This window comes from Diadema setosum, chromosome 11 (genome assembly GCF_964275005.1).
Source record: "Diadema setosum chromosome 11, eeDiaSeto1, whole genome shotgun sequence".
NCBI classification, from domain to species: Eukaryota; Metazoa; Echinodermata; class Echinoidea; order Diadematoida; family Diadematidae; genus Diadema; species Diadema setosum.
In genome coordinates, this window is record NC_092695.1 from 5,624,027 (window position 1) to 5,645,688 (window position 21,662).

The window sequence follows — 21,662 nt, forward strand, 5'->3', positions numbered from 1 at the left end:
TGAACGTAGCTATGTTATGAATGTTACTTCTACAAGTTTTTCTTTCTGTGGGTATGTCTGCACCACGTAACCTAGAGTTTGAAATTGTGCTTGGAGGGAGTATTGGTTGAAGTGGGAATTCAGCTTTTAACATTTTGCAAGTAATTTTTGCAAACCGCTCTACAAAATATTAAAGAACAAACAATGCTAAGAGGAACTGAAAGTTTATTTGGTGAAAATGGGTTTTGAAATGACTGGGATATCAAAAAACAATGTAAAACAAATAGATCCTAATAAAAAGTGGATCTTACCTTTATTAGGATCATTTTTTTTTTTTGATAGCTCCGCCATTTCAAGACCAAGTTTTATCAAATAAACTGTGAATTCCTCTACAAATTTCATGTTCTTGTTCATGTTCTGTTAATATGCTGGTTTTTTTAATGTTATTGTGTTTTCTAGTCTTTTTGTATGAATAGCACCAGTGCGCTTAGAAACGCCAGTATGAAGCGCCATATAAATGCAATTATTATTATCATTATTCTTCCATATTTTATAAGCAGTATCTCATTATCTCACAAACACACACATACACACACACACACACACACACACAAAGTTGGAAACCTGCAACCCCATCTAAACCAAAACTGTACCATTCCTTTATACTAGAATCATATACTAGAATCACTGAACTGTCCAAGTTTTCTGCAAAGTGTGGTGTATGTGGGAGGGTGAAAATAGGCCCGTTCACACACAAGGGAAAAAGTGAGATTTAAAAATCGATTTTCTTATCGCAATCAAAATTTCGAAATTTTTTCCTGTGTTGACAGAAAAATCTCACTAATTTTCGCGATCCTAATCGCAATCCAACTCGCACTATTAGTGTGATTTTCCAGAAAAATCGCGATTATTTTGCCAAGCGTCGTGTGTGTGAGCTCGATCGAGATTCGGAAATCGGTATTTTTAATCCCGTCGTTCGTAGCGCGTGCGAAACTCTATTGGGACCGCGGGGTCAGTCTTCGGTCATGCAAGTTTCTCGCATGCGCAATTTGGCCACTGATCGTTCTTTCCTTACTGCGAAGTGCGATTTTTCCCTGTGTATGAACGGTCGAAAAAAAAAAAAATCGAAATTTGGATCGCGATTAATTTCGATTTTCGTTGAGTGTGAACGGGCCTAAAATGTGTTCTCCTTTGTCTCCTGTCATCCACTTGTAAACCATACTCTTAAATGATAGACCAGGGAGGTGACCGCCTCCCTGGATAGACTTGATTTTACCACTTTCTTCAAGTGAGTAGTGGTTGACCCTGCAAGTAACCTTGAACTGCTAAATCATTCATGAGCAAGGAGACAAATAACCCCAGCGGCATTAGAATGAGGTGTAATCTTGGCAATGCTAGGGTTACTAAGAGAGTACAGATCATTCAAATCACTGTGCTATAAAGACATACATTCAGCATCACTTTTTTGTTTTGATGTTGCTCATCAAATATGCATAATATTAGTTGCAGCACAGGTCAGTCATACCTTCGTGTATTTACCACACCTGCACTACAAATTGAAAAATTAGATTGTGCGTATCGGTAAACATATTATCCCATACAGGAATTTGCTATCCCATATGAGAATATGCAACAGCATATCCAACAAGGGAATGCTATATATCCAATATGGGAATACGCAAGGCCAAAAAAAAAAATTGTTGCATTGGCGTAACCCGCCCGACCCTAAAAATTCCGCCGACCCCATGTTTTTTTATTTTTTATTTTTTTTTGCTATCGATATCAAATATCTTGTTGATTGCGATCGCGATCGCACAAACCCGGAAGTGGAAACGGCTCTGGGGATATCGGATGTACGAGGGAGAGATCTAGCGCCTCGCATAAGCCTTCCTTGATCAGTACGTCATCTGTTTCCAACACGGACACGTACTCTAACAAGATTTATTCAGTGTATAATCACGTAGCATTCAGACTGCGATGTATTGTGCACAGTTTTGCCATAGGTTTCTTGTGTGGAGAACTTACACGAATCTGTATATGTGGGACTGTAATAGAGATCGCCGTGTGCGATGAAAAGATCGTACATATGGATCAATTTGCATCTATCTTATCTAAGTCAAAATAGTAAAATATGAAGTGAAAACATTCAGGATAGGGATTTCAACATCTTTAAATTCTGTGAAGGGCTATAATTCCAGTAATATCGGCCTCATAAATGATTTGTAGAATAGATGAACACAGCACATTCGGTGCAGCAGTTGTAACTGTTTACTGAGCTGAGCACGAGTTTTACACGTAAAATGCAGGTAGCAACAAAAAAAAAAAAAAAAAAAATCCGCCCGACCGACCCTATTTGAAAATCTCATGTTACGCCAATGCAACAATTTTTTTTGGGGGGCCCTATCCAATATGGGAATATGCTACCCCTTACAGGAATACGCTAGACCATATTGGAATACGCCATCCCATAATACAAAATGAAAGCCACAAAATTTGCATTTCTACAGTGATCCTTTAAGGAGAGTAAAGCTAAACTCACGTCTAGTATGATTAGCCATGAGTCAGGAACACTCTTACAAAGGTTATCATACATGTAGTCTAAATCAAGCATCAGTTTTAATTGATATGCACATCCATTTTCACAATGTTCATCAGTGCTCAATACAAGGACACATCGATCATCTTGAAGATGTGTACTACGTATTGACCGGGATCGGGAACGGGATCGAGAACAAATCTACTTTTAGGCATTATTTTGTTCTCCACACACCGCTTAAAGTATTCATACATGTACATTGCAATTTGGAATTAAATTATCCAAATACAACCATTTATGACCCACTTTAAATATCCCCATTTCAGCTGCATGAATGGGGTCAAAGTCTAACTGCACAGCCTCAACTTTAATAACAAAAATTCCAGTACACAAAACAGTACCAAGGTTCACACAGGACTGCCTGAACTTGAAGTTCACTGACTTCAATGAGAGTGAAGCCTTCTAAAGGTTCCTACAGAAATTCTACATAAAGGAATGTGTGAACACTCATTAGCAATCCCAACCACAAGAAATTCTGTGATCAGGTTGTGCATATAAATGCATAGCTTCATGATAACATCAGCGGAGTATTACCGTTAGCGAGCCCATGTGATCATCAATGAGATCATGGTCAGGCTTGAACCCTACTAACGCTAAAGTTCTTCCAGTAAATGTGACCATCTCCACTTGTTCGCACGAGAGGACAAGAAATGTTTAGCGTGAAAGACTTGGTATGCATGAAAACGAGGGTAACTGCATGCAGTGCATGGCACCTGTAGATTTACAGGTATTGTTCGCTATTGGGAGCAGTGATTCAAAAAATGTCGAAGTTATCACATTTGATGCATATGTGTAGGTCAGTTGTATCACAAAGCATCCTACCATATAAAAATTTTGCAATAAAGCCTAATATATAAGGAGACATCACTGTTTTTCTAACCAAATCATAACTATGGACGGTTTAGTCTAGAAACAATTTTATTATAACTATTGTTAACATTTTGCATTTACATAACAATACTTATCATTGATGATTAAAAATGATTTTATACTGATTGTTTCTATCCCTAACTCACATTTTGGAACTATTTTGAAGCACTAGAACTGGGTTTTTGTTTCATCTGCAAATGGTAAACAATGCCTTTAAGCACCAAGTGTACAAGCTCATTGCCTTTAAGCACCAAGTGTACAAGCTCATTGTTACTGTTGCTTTTAAACTACAACTGTATGAGTGCTTTCATTGGTAATTCAAGCACTAATTGACTATGAATATATTACTCGTAGTTACATGGATGTACATGTTAATTGGCCTATCACTGATGATAGCTATGATCAATGACAGGGCAACCCGTGTGAATATAGCTTTATGTGAATGAGGTCACGGCATGCTTGTATTGATTTTTCAGCCGACTTTCAATTGTTCGGTTCTTCTGCTAACATCTGGCTGCACTACATTTTCTAGATTGTTTGGAGCCACCCCATGAAAATAGTCTCATATCCAGATGTTCAGCATGTAATGTTCGAAACAATGAATGTTCAGTTCACGCCTGTAAAACACTGCCAAATACTTGAATATAGTCCAGAAGAATCAGTACCACAGTCTTCCACAATTTATCTATTCTTGCATCTACTGGGTTGGACTCGTCACCAGTCTGCTTGCAAATATCAAACCAAAGAGAATTTGAAAGTAAAGGAACTGTAGAAATAAATTCTCACAGGCCAGTCTGAATATAAGAGATATGATAAATTATAAAAAGGTTCTGTATTTTGAACATACAGTGAGTCCCCAGCTGAAAGGCATAGAAGGGTACAGATCTGAAGATAAGACTGAAATCTAACTTCAAATTTATTGATCATTTACTGGCATATGATACCAATCTGACATTCTAGTCTACAAGTAACAAGCCTTTTCATACGAGGAAAGGACGTGTTGATGCAAATAAAAGATAATTTAATCATCCTTCACCATATGTGCACTTGTTAACCACCACGAAGCATTCCTAAGGCTTGCTAACACAGCAACAATTAATCCCTGTAATGTGGATACTCAGTATTTAAAGTAATTAAAATGTACTTCATAAAAACAGGTGTATGGAACTGTTTGTAAAAAAAAAAAAAAAGAATCAAACAGGACTGATTTTCGCATTGCGATGTGCATCATGAGTTAACCATTGTTCCTGTGTGCGTCTACAGACAAGAATATCAAAGAAGTTTTCGCATTGCATTCCAAATGGAGATTTTCAAAAAGTGTTTATTTCCGGTGTGACTGGGCCAATTAAAAGGTTTTTATTTTCAATGCAACTAGATATTACTCCCCCCCCCCCCCTTCCCGGCCCCCGAACTCACACAAGCAATCAACTGGGTAGTTCTCAAGGAGGTAAAACTCAGATTAAAACCTGGGGAATTCAATTCTCTTTCCCTCACGACTTCCCCTTGATGAGCTGGGTAAGTATGGCTCGCTGCTAAAACTTGGCCAGCCCGCATTACATCAGGCAATATCCTCTCAATATCCGTATGAACTTTAAGCCGGTGAAGAGAGGGGGTGGATTATTGCAGTGAGTCACGAAATCATCTCTGTTCAACAGACGAGGGGCTGGGGGGTCAATCCTTAATACCGATGGTCATTATAGTGATAGAAACACAGGCAGCCCTAGATCCATTGCAGAGGTGATCAGGTGATTACGGATGCCTTCTCCTTAGTCACCCTAACCTGTGCCCCTCCGTGTAATATTTACAAGCGTGCATTTTTCTCACATTAGGGACTTTTCGATTGTGTGGATGAGGATGTCGTCCTCATACTAGAGCAGTTCCAAATTGCTGTAGTCTACTCGTTACGTCCGCGGTGTTATCATCCATTTTGATTTTCAGTGCTCGTCATTCACAACGTACTGTTACGACGTCATGGCTGCATTCCCTCCTGCGGGCCGGCAATTGGTGCGTACGGCGGTGACGTCATTTCCATTCTGAATCTAGGAGGACGTGAAATCCTTAGAAGACAGGTTCTCGACATGCTGGAGAATCTGGAGCATGCGCAGTTCCTCAAAACGATGTCATGACCTCGCCTTCCATGTCCAGGACATGAAATCGAAAAGTCCCTATGGGAGAGCAAACTCCTCTGGCGATCAGAGCTGTCACTGTGGTATCCCCCCCCCCCAATTCATTACGCACTTTATTCTAATGCGCATTTCCACAACAGGTTATCCATGATAATGTTGACATAGGCCTAATTTACCTAACATAGCAACAACTGATGCATACACAAGGCATTCCGAAGTTATTTCAAAAGACGGCACTTTCATTTTCATATACGCCATATATTTCGCAAGTCTAAATTTTCACGGATCAGGAATTCCCAACGATTTCGCGAGTGCTTAAATTCCCGATTGTGGAGTCCTGTACTGAATGGAGAAATGTACACGCGTACGTCACATCCACATCGGGATCAGAGTTAATATTTTCGCGTGTCTTTAATTTCGACGTCATGGCTGCATTCACGAAAATTCACAAAAATAAAAACCTTGCGAAATATTCAGCGTATACAGTATGATGACAAATTGTGCAGAGATTGATGGCTTAGTTGTCAAAACAACAATAATGTATACACCTGTATTTCTGAATTTATCACGATACTCATGAATCGCAGAGCTACTACTTGTAAAAAGAAAATGATAATATATCATGAATAGTACATTTTCATCTCTGCTCTATCTCTCTATTACACTATGCACATATTTACTTGAGAACGAATATTTACTGCAAATGCATGCACGCATGTGAATAAAGATGCATTTCAAGACACTGAAGTTTAATATCAAGACACACGCAAACATACAACCACACATCTATGTATTTTGGTTTTCATATTCTTTATTGGAATTTCATCCCTCGCACACATACAGCCTTCCCTGCACAAACACATGCATGTACACTTGTACAAACGTATCTATGCATATTCTACGTGCATGCTGTTGAGATCATTTGTCATGACAACACAGTATTCCCCTAGAAGGAGAGCACCAGGTGTTTTATGGTACAGCATCCTATTGTCTTTACTTCAACAGTAAGGCTTTAAAAAAAACAAAAACAAAAACAAAAACAAAGGTTTTCCTTCTGGCTCTGCAGTCACAGTAGCTGCACTCACACACACTCGGAAATCCATTTTTGCAATGCGATATCACAACTGATAATTCATGCGTGTAGACACTGTGTGGACACACACACATACTAAATAGTTCATTATCGCCATGACATCATGACACTCACGAAGCGCGTGAATCAATGTGTGCTGTTAATTCAAATGATTGTGTCTCATTAAGCCCTTGACTAGAAGTGACTTTTTTAATCATCTTCTTATTTTTTTGACTTTCTTTTTGGGCAACTGTCCCTGCAACGATTTGAAAATCTGCTTGCCCGACCGGGGCAAGCAGTAAAAAGAAAAAGTTATGTAGCAACCAACAGTTTCCTTTTTGTTTCACATGCAACCAGCCCTGCATACCAGAGGCTCAATAGAAATACCAGCCAGGCAGCATTAGGTCAGGAAGTCAGAGGATTAGGAATGATGAGGTCCCATGAATGCCAAGTTCTAGATTTGAAGCGACTTTGAACGAGCTTCTCTGGTGCACCCGACAGTGTGTGTGCATGACTCACATGTGACAGAAAAGTGTGACGTGTATTATATGAGACAAGTTTCATTGTCGCATATTTTCGCACTGATGATACCTTTAGGATAATACAAAGGGTTCTCAAGAGCAGGGATCAAATATTTTTCTTGGGCGTTGAATTCTTTTTGCTCCCTTTCCCGGACTATGAGAAAGTGAAAGTCTCCTGAAGTGCCCTTTTACAGCGTTCAAATTTCTATTTCCTGTCCTGGCATGTGATTCTTGCAGGGTCATTGCACAGACACTGAATACTGCTGCCTCCCATAGCTTGAGCTTACCATTCAGTCATACTCCAACAAATGATAATTAATAATAATGCAGAAAATTGAAGTGTATGTGGCACTGTAAAATGAGCGTGTGCACATTGCACAGGAGTCTACTGAATGCAACAGATATGACATAGTAATAAAAGCCTGAGCAGATTGCAGCACATCTTGCATATGGCTGAAAGGAGGAATCCAAATACAGTCAAACTCGGATACCTCGACGTCGGATAAGCCGAATATCACTTACCTCGGGGGCAAAATGAAAGTCCCGATTGTTCCTATGGAGTTTCCGTGTATTAAAATTCGCGTAGCTTGAAAAAGATAACTCGAAGTTCGGTTACCTCGAAGGGAAATTTAATGTCCCGATCTTAATCAACTTATTGTTTTTCCCAGCATGTTGCTCGAATCGAAATTGTAAACATCACTCAGCATCTCCGATTAAGCGCGCGTGGACAGCGAAGACATGTCACATGTTTTCACACTCGATTGTAAATATTTCGAGACCAGAACAATCGCGTGCCCAAGAAGAAATACCCGATACACAGCTGACAAGGAAAATCACAAACACCTACCAACACACGTACATGGTATGCACATAGCACCCGTGCCAATGGAGTGCTTTACGATAGCGCTACGCGCTGCCCCATCATTTGCTTTTCTTTAACCACTGTGTTTTGATTTTTGATCGAGACAGTCATACCATGGAGCTATCGTAGCTCCATGGTCATACCGTGCGCGTAGATTTCTCAACCGTCGGGGCGCACCTGCTTACGTTGACAGTTATATCTTTGCCATTAATCACGCTCCACTGTCAAAACATCAATCTACCGCGTAGTGCCTTTTTTAAACTATTTTTTTTTTGCCTGTCACGAAGTTACTTCCCCGAGAACGCAAGCACTGAAACTTTTTTTTTTTCCCAGCAATGCGATCATGAAAATCTGGACGTATAGGCCGATCACAATGAAGAATAGAATACACAGGGCTCCACACTAAGTTTTATCGGGCCACCAATATCATTGATTTTTATTTTCTGGTGGTCGAAAGTAAAATCTGGTGACAAAAAAAAAAATCAGGAAAAACATTAGAAAAACTAAATCGGTCCTACTAAACATAGACAAATTAATATTAAGCATTATTGAAGTGATACAGATGTCCATGTCTAAAACAAATGAATAGAAAATTCAATCATCTTACTCTGTGTTTAAAGATTTGACAAATAGGCGTAGATATTATTATAAAAGTTGATGCCCATATATTGAGGTCAAAACTTATGTTTGAAATGAGAAAATGGGAGCATTTGCTGACATTTGTTAGCATCCGACATTTGTTTTAGCATTGTAAAAAGCCGAAAGATACCGTTATTCATTTTTAAATGTAAAAGCAAACAACCGACATTCATTTTAGAATCTTACGGAGCTGAATACTATCCTAATCCATTTCCAAACGTGAAAGCAAACATCCGCTATTTGTTTTAGCATCTAACTGAGCGGATTAATACCATTAATCATTAATCATTTCCAAATGTTAAAGCAACAATCTGTTATTTATTTTTGCATCGTACGGAGCAGAATATTACCGTTATTCATTTCAAACATCCGACATTTATTTCATTATCGAACGGAGCCGAATGTTACTGCTGTCCACTTCCGAAAGTGAAATGACTCATCTGACAATTATTTTATCATCGCACGGAGCCGAATGTTACAGTTTTTCATTTTTGAACGTCAAGGCAGATATCAGACATTTTGGACTATGAAACATATAGCTGAATGTTACTGATATTTATTTTGAAATGTACCGTAGCAAATATCCAATATTTTTTTTTATCATCATATGGGGCAGAACGTTACTGCTGTTCACTTCCAAACATGCCAAACGTAAAAGCAATCATTCGACATGTATTTTAGCATCTTCTGGAGCTGAATGCTATTGACATTTACTTTCGAACGTAAAAGCACACATCCGGCATTTATTTCATCAGCGTACGGAGTTGAATATTATTGTTATTCACTTCAGAACATCAAAGCAAACATTCAACATTTATTTTAGCATCTTCCGGAGCTAAATGTTATTGCAATTTACTTTCGAACATAAAAAGCAAACATCCAGCATTTATTTCATCATTGTCAGGAGTTGAATATTATTGTTACTCTTTTCCGAACGTCAAAGCAAACATCAAACATTGATTTTACCATTAAACGCAGCTGAATGTTACTGTTATTCATTTTGAAATTTAAAAGCAAACATCAGACAGTTATTTTAGCATCATATGGACATGATGGAGCAGAATATTACTGCTATTTTCTTCCGAACATAAAAACGATCATCTGACATTTATTTTAGCATCTTCCGGAGCCGAATGCTATTGCTATTTACTTTCAAAAGTATAAGGAAACATCCGACATTTATTTAACCATCGTACGGAGTTGAATGTTATTGTTTTTCATTTCCGAACATCATAGCAAAAATTCGACATTTATTTCAGCGTCTTCCGGAGCCGAATGTTATCCTTATTCATTTCCGAACGCAAAATCAAATATCTAACATTAGTTTTAGCACCATACGGAGCTGAGTCTTATCGCTATTCATTTCCAAAAGTATGAGCAAACATCCGACATTTATTTTAGTATCATACCGAGTCGAATATTACCGTCATTCATTTCCACAATTAAACGCAAAACTCTGACATTTATTTTAGCATCTTACGTAGCCGATTTTTACCGCTGTTCATTTTGAAAAGTAAAGGCAAACATCCGACTTTTTTTTTTTTTGGTGGCGCGATCGGGCCACCAAAATCTTTATTTCTGAAATTTTTATTTCATTTCCGATTTTCACTCCATTCATTCATATGAAAGTTGATTCAATTCAAATTGACAAGCATGCAAACAATCAATAGGCAATATAACAGACACCATGTTGAACATCGATAAACGTTGAACATCGATAAACATCGGATAAGTCGAAGAAAATTCGACGTACGCGTACCTCGAAATTCGCGTACGTCAAACCATTTTCTTCAGTCCCGACGAATTCGAGGTATCCGAGTTTGACTGTAGGCCTATTGACTGACATCATGCAACAAACATCCAAAATTTTTCTGCAGTTGGCATTCTAAATGTTATTGCAAAGTGTCACAGCAAAATATAGTTTATGTGAATCCAGAGAAAAAGCACTCCCATCTGCATATCTATTTATCTTTTTCATTATTTTTTTTTCTTTTTATATATTAAAATTGTGGTGGTGGTGGTGTTTCTGGGAGTGTTAGGTACAGTTGCCTGGCAACTTTCATTCAAAATGTCATGATTTTTCTATTGTTGTGCTCTACCACCTGCCAGTGTGAACAGCCCTGGTGATGTTGTAACAGCGATTCGCGTCAACATCTTCCAGTATTAACAAACGCATGATGGACTACCTCGCCCCTTTCACCTCATCTTCCTTGAAGATTCACGGGCACATGCCCTCTCCTCAGTGTATTACAATCAAATTAAATCTGAGGGCGGAAGTTAACTGGAAAATGTCAATGTCTGATTAAGAAGACCTGCACCCTTTCAATTTGATTTGACGGGTGTCTTGTGAAGTTGGTGCTAATTTGGGTAAGGAAGTTACAGCATATTCTACTATGGTGGTGCACATGCAAACTACATGTATGCATCCACTCTCCTAGCTGATATCTTCATTTAATGTAGGATAGAATTGATAGTAGTCACGCATCCATCGCAGGAGTTACGGAGTGTGCTTGAAAGATCTGAGTAACAATAGTTCAGTTAAATTCTCAAGGCTTGATGGCAAAGTCTTTTGTAGATCATTTACAATGCAGAGTTTCTAATGATATTCCCTCTTGTGTACTGGACATGTCCCCAATGATGTGCACCAGAGTTGTACATTGTCTTTTGACTCAATAAAGAAAAACACACACATCCCTTTCATAACAGACCTTGCTTCTTATGGTTTCTCTCTGTATAACAATGTACAATGACTGGGCAAACTTCACCACAAACATCAAAGATGAAAGATGGTACTCAAGAGCCCCCCCCCCCACACACACACTTTTTCAGGGGGGGGGGGAGGGGGTTAGGGTCACTGGTACGTTACCCCCCTTTTTTTTCATGGGACGTTACCCCCCCCCCCCTTTTTTTTTCATGGGAATAATCTAAGGACGTCACCCTTGGAGAATAATGGGTTTGCGATTTATTTTGTTTCTTGTAAGTGTGTGTGTGTTTGTTTTTTTTTCATTTTCTATTTGACCTGCCAACAAAGGAATAGGGGTGGGGGGGGGGGGAGCAGGGCCCTTCTCAATTGAGCAGTATAGTTTGGGAGGAAAACATTAATTGTATGAGAGCAATTGAGAAATCCCTGTTTATAATCATCTCATGCTCTGAAGGTCAAATTGATGTTTTAATATTTCTTCTACTGTACACTGTGACATCAAATTCCACATATTTGCTGGCACTGCTAGCTGTGCATAACCCCCCCCCCCAAAAAAAAAAAAAACAACAACAACAAACAAACAAACAAACAAAAACAACAATATCAATACTTTCAGTTAACATGTTTTCCTTTGTTTTTCCAAACGAAATCTATTTACTTATTGATTATAATTCCTGGTCCAATAGGACCACACAATAGGACTTTCACAATAGGACCATTCATAAAGTTCCTTACTTTTTTGTTTGAGAAGGGCATATCCTAAGCGCAGAGATTGAGAGTCAGATGATGCTGTCTTAACTAAATCATTATAGAGCACCAAAGTGTGATGTCACAGCCAATCATCGCCATGGGAACTGGTTCTGAACAACCTCACCTTGCATGTCGCTAACTACATTGTACAATGTTTGCACCTGGTTTCAATCCAAGCTAAAAGCTACAACACAAGACTGTGACATCATCACTTTTATAGTCACAGCCAGTGGCAATCCCCAAAGAGATTTGTGGGTACAAATTCAGCTGGGTTATACACAAGTTTCATACAAATTCTTCCTGTGTGTGTTGTGATGTTTGTACCTCCATCGTACATGTTGTATATTAAAGCATCAATCTGTGCATGCTTTTTACAAAATTTTGAGCATTTACATTTTTCTTAAATATCAAAGCAGCACTCAAGTTATAACCCTGTGTTGGCCAACAAGATGCAAGTTGTGAAATTTAGATGGTTCTACAATGATATCAAATAGGCCTTTTTTATTAATTCACATTTTTCTCAGCCTGTAGGGACAAACACAAGACAATCAAGTGTTGCCTATATCTTTCAATGTACAAATTGGACAAGTGAGTCACATACATTTGTAAAGCGTCCTACAGCTGTAGCAAGTCAGTACACTGACGACGCAACATCTGACAAATCAATCATTCCAGATCATACACAATAGGCCCGCTCACCAACATCACTCTTCCTGAAAACATACTCAAAAGACTAATGAGGTTAATACAGCTGAATTGAACCCCCCCCCCAACACACACACATGCACATACACACACACACACACATACACAAATGTAGCCCCTTGCATTTTTCATCAATGCATGTACTGTGATATACATACATTCAGAATCAGGTTTTGACACACTTTCTGGCTTTGCAATCATTTTCCAATAGATTCACTGTCTGTGAAATAGAGTGAGGAAATTAGATGACATGGATTTTTATGTCATTACCATCAGCAAAAACTTCCAGGAAGGAACTATCAGTGTATGGGAAGGATAATTCACACAAGATTATCATCAATCAAACAGTCTTCAAGTAACATTCTCAACAAACGAAGACGATACAAGACCAGCTCTTTGAACATATCAGTAGAAGGTTTTTGCGTCCACTAAAATTCCATGTCCAAATTTTGCATTTACGCGCAAAACTTTGAATAGGCTACTGTACATGACATTGACAATGGTTTTGTCAGTTCAAATGATAGATTTATGATTAACATAAACCCTCTGTGAGCCATATAAACACACATTATATTAAAGATAACTGGGTTAGAGTTATGGCCCAAACTGTGCTAACTAAAAAGGGTTACAGGGGTCGCACTTAACTTTTTTTTTAACTAGCCAGGCGGACTACTTAGAATCAATTTTGACACTGAAGCAATATTTTGGCTAGCCAAACGGACTAGTTACTACAGAATTTTATGATTTTTAGCTAGTCCGACGTGATTTTGGGTGGCCAATGGCCAGCGGACCATCGCCAATTTTGAACCCTGGTTAAATACACTGTATGTCATTTATTATAAACTACAAAAAAAAAAAAAACCAAACCCAAAAATAAGAAGAGAGGGTTTATTCGATTTGCAGGAATGATATCTGAATTTTAACTCAATCAATACAATGTGCATACAATAGTTAAACTACTTATTCAAGACTTCAAATTCTACAATCACATTACTGCATAGTATTACAATGGGCTATCTTTCAATGGTGAATTGTGTTGTAGATGAGACGCATGCTATTAAAAACAATGAGCAGTCCAGATTCACATTGCCTACAATTGTAGCCTCTGCATGTTTCGTTACCATACATCTCCTCGCTTCTACCGCGTGAATTCATCAATTCTTCCTCCGCTATTAATGACTACACGGATGAAGACGGAACTGATCCACACACAAGTGGTGCCAGAGTCGTTACAACAGGAATGACCACACTACATGAAAGGAAGCTCATTAATATGCACATATTCACTCAGGCCGGATGAAAACATTGCTGCTGGCACTTCAGGGCGTACCAGGAACGGATGGAATAAATTTGCATATGACTCAGATTTGCTGCAGCACTAACAGCATTACAGCTCACTCAATGACATTAGAGCACGCCAAGCACATTTACACTTGAGAATCAGATGAAGGAATGTCCTTACTTGCACATTTGTCAGGAAAAAACAACAACTCAATCTTCCATCTTTTTTTTTTCACAAGGAAGAGAGCCAAAACAGACAGTTTTCTTCTTCCATCTTCCATGGTCATTTACATTGTAAAAGCCAGCAGATGTTTTTGTTTTTGTTTTGTTTTGTTTTGTTTTTGTTTTTTGGTGGTGTGTGTGTGTGTGTTGTTCTTGTTGTTGTTGTTGTTTTTTTTTTGGGGGGGGGAGGGGAGCCTTGTACATTCTCATTATTAAAAAAAGTTACCAAAATCCAATCAAATAGGTAATATATCATTGGCAGTAGAAACAGCAAATCATACACATGTCACATTCACACGATACAATCGATAAAACTCAAACTGTTACATGTACTGTACAATCAATTCAGTATACATGAACAAATGTCACACCAAAGCAATCAATGTAAGTTCTTATTTCCATATTCACTGCAAGGAGAGTCCCATTTCGCTACAGTACCGGACGTTACATAGCTAGTCAATATCAGCTGCGCTGCAACAGGAAGGATCCTTGTTGCAAATGATAGAAGACATATGAGCAACACCAACTGTAAAATTCAGCCCACGTAAGGGATGATTACATTACTACATTATTCTGACAGGTTTAAGCACTGGGAGGAACAGGCGCTGCATGCCAGTCTCTTTTAGACTTTGCTCACAATGACCTGAGGTCAACGCCACACAAAGGAAGCTCTGCTCTGCTCTGCGGGGTCAAGTTTATCACTGGTGAAACAGAGGAAGCCTCAAATTGCAGGAACCCGGCAGTTCTCCACATTCTTAAAAGATCCAACATAAGGCTGAACATGTGGGACTGTTTAACTGCATTGCAAAAGCAGCATGTGAGTGCGTGTCACTGCACCTTGGAGCGTGAGGGTATCTGTCTACTTGTCTGTACGTGTAATCGACGGACTCAACAAATCATCAAACAAGCTGAAATTTCCAAATGTGACTGCAACATTAAAGATAATAAAAAGTTTTGGTACCTCAAAAGTTTCCCTGAATTTCCGTGTTTCAGGTTAAAGTACCTTTCATATAACCAACACTGTGAGACTTACTCGCTCCAAAGTGCTCTCATTTCTTAGTAATCATGCAATTAACTGCGACCAGCAGCCCCATACGCATAGCGTAATAGGGCTTCGCATTGTAGCATTCAGGATCATGACAGATTTAGTATCGCGGGTAAATATCAACTTAAAATCTAAAAAATTCTTCAATTTGAAGACTTACCAATTAAGTTGAAGTCTTGAAAACAGGCTTCGGGCAATGTTTGGTTCTGCCAATAGTCCCTTTCTGTTCGAATTGATGACTGAATGTGACTCTGTCGAGAGGACCTTGGGAGAGCTACATACACTGATTACTACGGCCAGCGAATACGCACACATCACGTGCGAACAAATTTCAAATCCATGAACGGATAAGATGTTTGTGTGCGCATGCGCTGGCCGTCAATTCAGTGTAGCTCTCCCAAGGTCCTCTCGACCGAGTCACATTCAGTCATCAATTCGAACAGAAAGGGACTATTGGCAAAACCAAACGTTGCCCGAAGCCTGTTTTCAATACTTCAACTTAACTGGTAAGTCTTCAAATTGAAGAATTTTTTGGATTTTAAGTTGATATTTACCCGCGATACTAAATCTGTCATGATCCTGTAAGCTACAATGCGAAGCCCCATTTAGCTATGCGTATGGGGCTGCTGGTCGCAGTTAGCTACTTAGTATGCATATGGGGCCACACGCTGCTGGTCGCAGTTATCATGCAATAATGGTTTCGTACAATACGTGTACTACCTCGCCGCCGTACGGCGGCTCTGATACGAAACCATTATTGCATGATTACTAAGACATGAGGCACTTTGGGGCGAGTAAGTCTCACAGTGTTAGTTATATGAAAGGTACTTTAACCTGAAACACAAACTAAGACAAGGAAATTCAGGGAAACTTTTGAGGTAATACCAAAACTTTATATTATCTTTAAATTACCCTGTACCTTGTCTGACATAATTACAATGCACCATACAATTTATCTATGATACATCATCATAAAAGCTCATGAAACTTCAGCAGTACAGCTGTTCTCTTCTTTATCCTGCTGACTGATCACATGAAATTAATCTTGTCACAGTGACATTAAGTTCTCAGGAAAACTGATTTGGGCTGCTATACATCATTATTGATGATACCAAATGAGATTACCAAAAAAAAAAAAAAAGAAGATATTTGAGTGCAAACCCTGTAACATAAATTGTATTTTACATTGTAGTTTTGTATCTATTGAATACTCCTTGTTTCTTGTGTTTCATTTTTCGTTTGTTTGTTTGTCGTTGTTTATTCAAAGATCTTAGCAGTAGGCCTTCAATCAGAAGGTAGCTTCCGTACTTGTACATGGCTAGAACATTCTTTTCTACTTTTCCGTTCGTCAAGATGAATGATGTATGAAATATATCCTGAGCAGTCTCAAATGCAACTTAAAGCAAAGTTTGACAAAACGTTATTTATAGACCTTCCAAGATGAGTCTGGGGTAAGTCTGGGGTAGCCTCCCGAAAATGACTTTCTCTTTTTGAGATTTCATTAGTTTCATGTCATTCAGTCTTTAATTGCAAGCGAGGAAATTTATTAGTGGTAATTGCTGATGATGAACAGAAAATTTCCTTCCACTAGTTCAATGGCAGTTGAATCAGTACATGTCAATCTCATGGACTCGGTATAAAAGGGATATCTCTTCCCACACGCAGTTGTACAGCGTTATGAAGGGAGTTTCAGCCAGCTATTCTACTGAGAAACCAGAAGACCATGAGCTGGTGGTTTGAAGGCAGTGTGCAATGGGCAAGGTTATTGAATACTTGTAGGCAGCTGCAAACCACTTTACTAGTTGAAGTAGTCTAATATCTTGCTTCATGATTTGTGTTCATTACAAACAGTAAAAGCAATATGCCCTTGATGTATAAAGGACACTCATATTTTGTTCCAATATGATTCAGTGATTAAATTGCACAGTGCCGAACGTGGACAAATTTCCTCTGTTTCGGTAACCCTACCCCGAGCACTCCACAAGATCCTGGTATGAAACTGCAGTAGCGATAACAATATGCAGGTATTAGAGAAATGGTGCTTAAGTGGGAATCTCATTGGCTTGGAGACAAGGTGACAATACGGTGGCGGCTAAAGTCTCACCAGTTGCAGAGACATCTTCGCGATGTCTTTGTGACATTGCCGCGGCATCTTTGCAACGTCTCTGAGACTAGCTTGGTCTCTGCAGAGTTGCAAGAAATTGAACACGTTTGATTTATTTTGAGACTCTTTCCAGTCTCCAGTTGGTTTCGGAGATGTCTCCAAAGTGTAATGTCTCCTATTAAAATGGGGTCACGTCACAGACTAATTTTGTCTTGTCTAGTTTTGTCTTCTTTCTTGAAATAATTTCTTTGTTTGCTTCTTCACATAAAATCCTTCATCCTTGACAAACATGAAAGGTACTTTGAAGCAAGTCCATGGATTACTCGAATTTCACTCTCGTAAATTCATGCACATGTGACATGACACTATTAAATGCTAAGAGAAATCTAATTACATGTACAATGTAAATGAATGCATGAATGTGTGATGCTCGCTTTTTTATGCTTGTTTCACTCCATGTGCAAAATTGAAACCACAGATTTTATTGAAACTACATAAATACTGTGAATTCTGGCTCTAGGGGAATTTCATGTTTTCAAGAGATAGAAATAACAGCCACAAAGATACATGTATGCAAACATAAAGCTTGCTTAACTTCTCCTAGTTCTCGTCTCATTTTGAGAACAAAATTCCATTATTCCCTTCGCTTGACTTTCGTCTTTTCAATGGAAGTCAGCTTTAACATAAAGCGGTCTTTCTTCAAATACAGAATGATGCCTACAGCATAAACCATCCCATGGACTACGACACAAAGGTGAAGGCCAGCGCTGATGTCATTTATTTCGTGACTTTCATATCAGGTGGATACTTTGGAAGACAAGCTCTTCCTGTAATCTCAATTACACTGTCAGAAGTGACCAGTATCTTCTGTCTGATGGCTTGTGACCTTTGTTGGGCAGTGCTTGAAAGAAGGAAAGAAAGATTCGTTCTATCAGGGTGTTCAGACGCAAGAAATTTATACTAGAACAGTATAGCAATACCAAAACAGTATAGACTACTGTAAAACGAGGAATGTTTGCGTGCATTTTAATTTCGCGAATTTCGCGAGCGCGGAGATTCGCGAAATGAACATGCACGCGAAAGTTCCTTTCTACACTATATGCATTGAGTGCCAGTGGCAGTTCGCGAAAATTTCATGCCGCAAAAAAGGCCGTCGGCTCCAATTCGCGAAAAATTCATGCTGCGAATATATCGTGTTTTACAGTATACAATAAATTTATACTATACGATGAATTTATACGTCTGAATGATGACTAACGAAACAACATATAATGAAATGACGTATAGCGAAACGATGGTCAGAGCATCATTTCGAACTAGAACTCAATAACAAATCAGCATTCCATCATGTCCATTATGCGTCTGAATGTATGACGACCATAGAACGGTATAACTGGGCGGGAGTACGTGTGAAAGGTGACCCCATAGGTGTCATTCAGGACCATAACAGCACGTGCAGTGGGAAACTGCACAGCTATATGACATTTTCCAGAATGGTCTAGATTAGCGTCTGAACGGTCTGTCTGCTATACAACGATTCTTAATACCTGTTGGTATCATTTCTAAATATCAAGTTTTGGTATAAACTGGCTTGCGTCTGAACAGGGGGACTATTAATGAGATAAGAAAGGACTCTGCTGGCCATCATGCCATAAAGACGGGTCATGGACAGTCTGTTTCTGTACACTGTATTTCATACAGCTTTGTGAATGTGCTGGCTACACATCATGCCTTCAACACAGGATCATGTGTATCTCTAGGCTACTGGTAATCTGTGCCCTGTATGACAGCATCCAATCTTCTGATAGACATTTTATGGAAAAATTCACAAAAATTTCATGCTGTGCATTGATGTACATTGCATTTTCCTTTATAAATATATAAAAATGTAATGGGGAATCTGGCTTTTATAATGTGTTCATGGACTGATATGGGCTAAAATTAGAAATAATTGCTTCAAATTCAGAATGGCTGTGAGGTCCATTTGATGCTTGTTTTTAATAGTGTATCAAATCAAATCAAAGAATCAAGCAGTGACATCATGCACATTTACTGAGGCAATGCTGCAAGACCCGAAAGGAAAACTTCTTGTACGGTACAACAAAAACTAAAACTAAAATTCTCTAAAATTCAAATGAGAAGCCTTACAACATTAATTAACATGTTAGATCTGATCACTACAAATATGATTTATTGACAAATGAGATAAGAGAAATCAAAATTTCCCAAGATTAAATGATAGTGTATGGTCTTCATATAATCTCTGGACCCTGAAGCAGGGTACGGGATGGTATATTCCAATCTGTGATATCACTTGACACCGCTAGCATCTACCTGACTCAGCCAGACAATGTGACTGGAGTTTTAACACCCTTTCTTAAATGTTAACAGCCAATAATATAGATCACTCTGGGCAGATACATTGTAGTCATGTTTTGCAGTAAACAAAGCTTCAGTTCCAACTCTGGAACAAAACATTAAGTTTCGATTAACTAGTACGTTCGCTGAAAAGGTTCATCTGATTGGAAATTCAACTGGATGAGCGTTCGTTTTATCACAATCAATGAAATTACCTTTACTTGATAAGACTTTCGCCTGCTGGCTCTGCAGGCTTCTTCAGATCGAGCGTTGTGAGAAGGACTTCCCACGAGCCGACGTGCACCGACGTGCACCGACGTGCACCGACGTGCACGAGATCGGCGTGCGCCAGCTACGTCGGCTCGTGGGAAGTCCTTCTCACAACGCTCGATCTGAAGAAGCCTGCAGAGCCAGCAGGCGAAAGTCTTATCAAGTAAAGGTAATTTCATTGATTGTGATATAACTAGTACGTTGTTTTTTTTTTTTTTTCTCACTGCAATAGCATAACTGGGTTGGTAACTTGACCATGAAACCCTGGTCTGGGAGATTATGTGACTTATTTGTCAGTTCCTCTACATGATACTGCTGTTCTGTTTTACTTTTTCCCTACAAGTGTTCAAGCAATTTCAGAAGTGAAGGTTCTATTCTTTAAAGGCGCAAAGTCCCGGTAGTGTAGAGGGCTCTGTTGATGATACTGCCGATCACCGTTAGCATTGATACGAAGATTACCGAAGATGAGCTGTCATCAAGAGTAAAGTACGTAGGTGTTGCTAAGTAACGTTGCCTTCGTTGTCTTCTCTGCGCATCGCGCAGTCTGTAGTAATGCCAGGGTGCGTGCATGTGCTTCTTATTATGACATCACAAAAGAAGTTTGCAAAAGCTGTCATCCCCCTTAGCCGAATCATGAGCCGAAATGTGATCGGACCACTGACTACAATGGATCGGACTTCTTCGGACTTGGGGAAGTGGGTCACAGCATAAGTGCTTAAGAGGAGTCGATAGCGTAGGTCTCTATAGGAAACTTGTCCCGTGCGCCCGCGTACGCATTTGACTAAAACACCATGTGCCTTTAAAATTGTATTTAGTGCTCTCCAAAAGTTCTACTTGGGTAGAGCCTGTGGTGGCATCTTACCTCCTGTGTTGCCCTGCGAGAGCTGGAGGGCGGGGCGGAGCCCGTGGGGTTTCTTTTGGAGGTGAGGCATGTAGTGCAGGACGGACGGAAGATGGAGAAAGTTGGTGGTATTGGTGCCCGCTGCATTCAGCTGAGATATGATGGGATCGACCGACGCATCTGTGGCCAGGAGTAGACAAAAGTGGCGACAGGATTAATGAATAACAGTCAGCAATCATTTCATTTCATTTCATTTCATTTCATTTCATTTCATTTCATTCCATTTCATTCCGTTTCATTTCATTTCATTTCATTTCATTTCATTTCATTTCATTTCATTCCGTTTCATTCCGTTTCATTTCATTTCATTTCATTTCATTTCATTCCGTTTCATTTCATTTCATTTCATTTCATTTCATTCCGTTTCATTTCATTTAATTTAATTTCATTTCATTTCATTTCATTTCATTTCATTCCGTTTCATTTCATTTCATTTCATTTCATTTCCATATCAGGTCATACAACAGTACTTGCTGGTGATTAGGCAAACTGGGATAGTATAATGAAGCCTATCTGATCAAGTGGGACAGAAATCTTTTGCAATTCCATGTCCACTACCACTTTCTACAAGTCACTGTTTGCATGGGAACACCAAACAAGTCCCCGATATAAATGCAAGCTAACCTGTAATTACAGCACTCAACTTTGTACCACAGCGTG

At 39.0% G+C, this 21,662-nt stretch overlaps 1 protein-coding gene across 1 annotated transcript in view; it reads right to left on the reverse strand.

Moving 5' to 3' along the window:
- Window positions 1–21,662, reverse strand: part of LOC140234970 (alpha-1,3-mannosyl-glycoprotein 4-beta-N-acetylglucosaminyltransferase B-like) — a 124,469-nt gene that overhangs the window by 71,206 nt on the left and 31,601 nt on the right. The window contains exon 3 of the mRNA XM_072315008.1: window positions 20,964–21,122. Coding sequence (XP_072171109.1) covers window positions 20,964–21,122 — 159 coding nt within the window. The remainder of the gene's footprint in view (window positions 1–20,963; window positions 21,123–21,662) is intronic.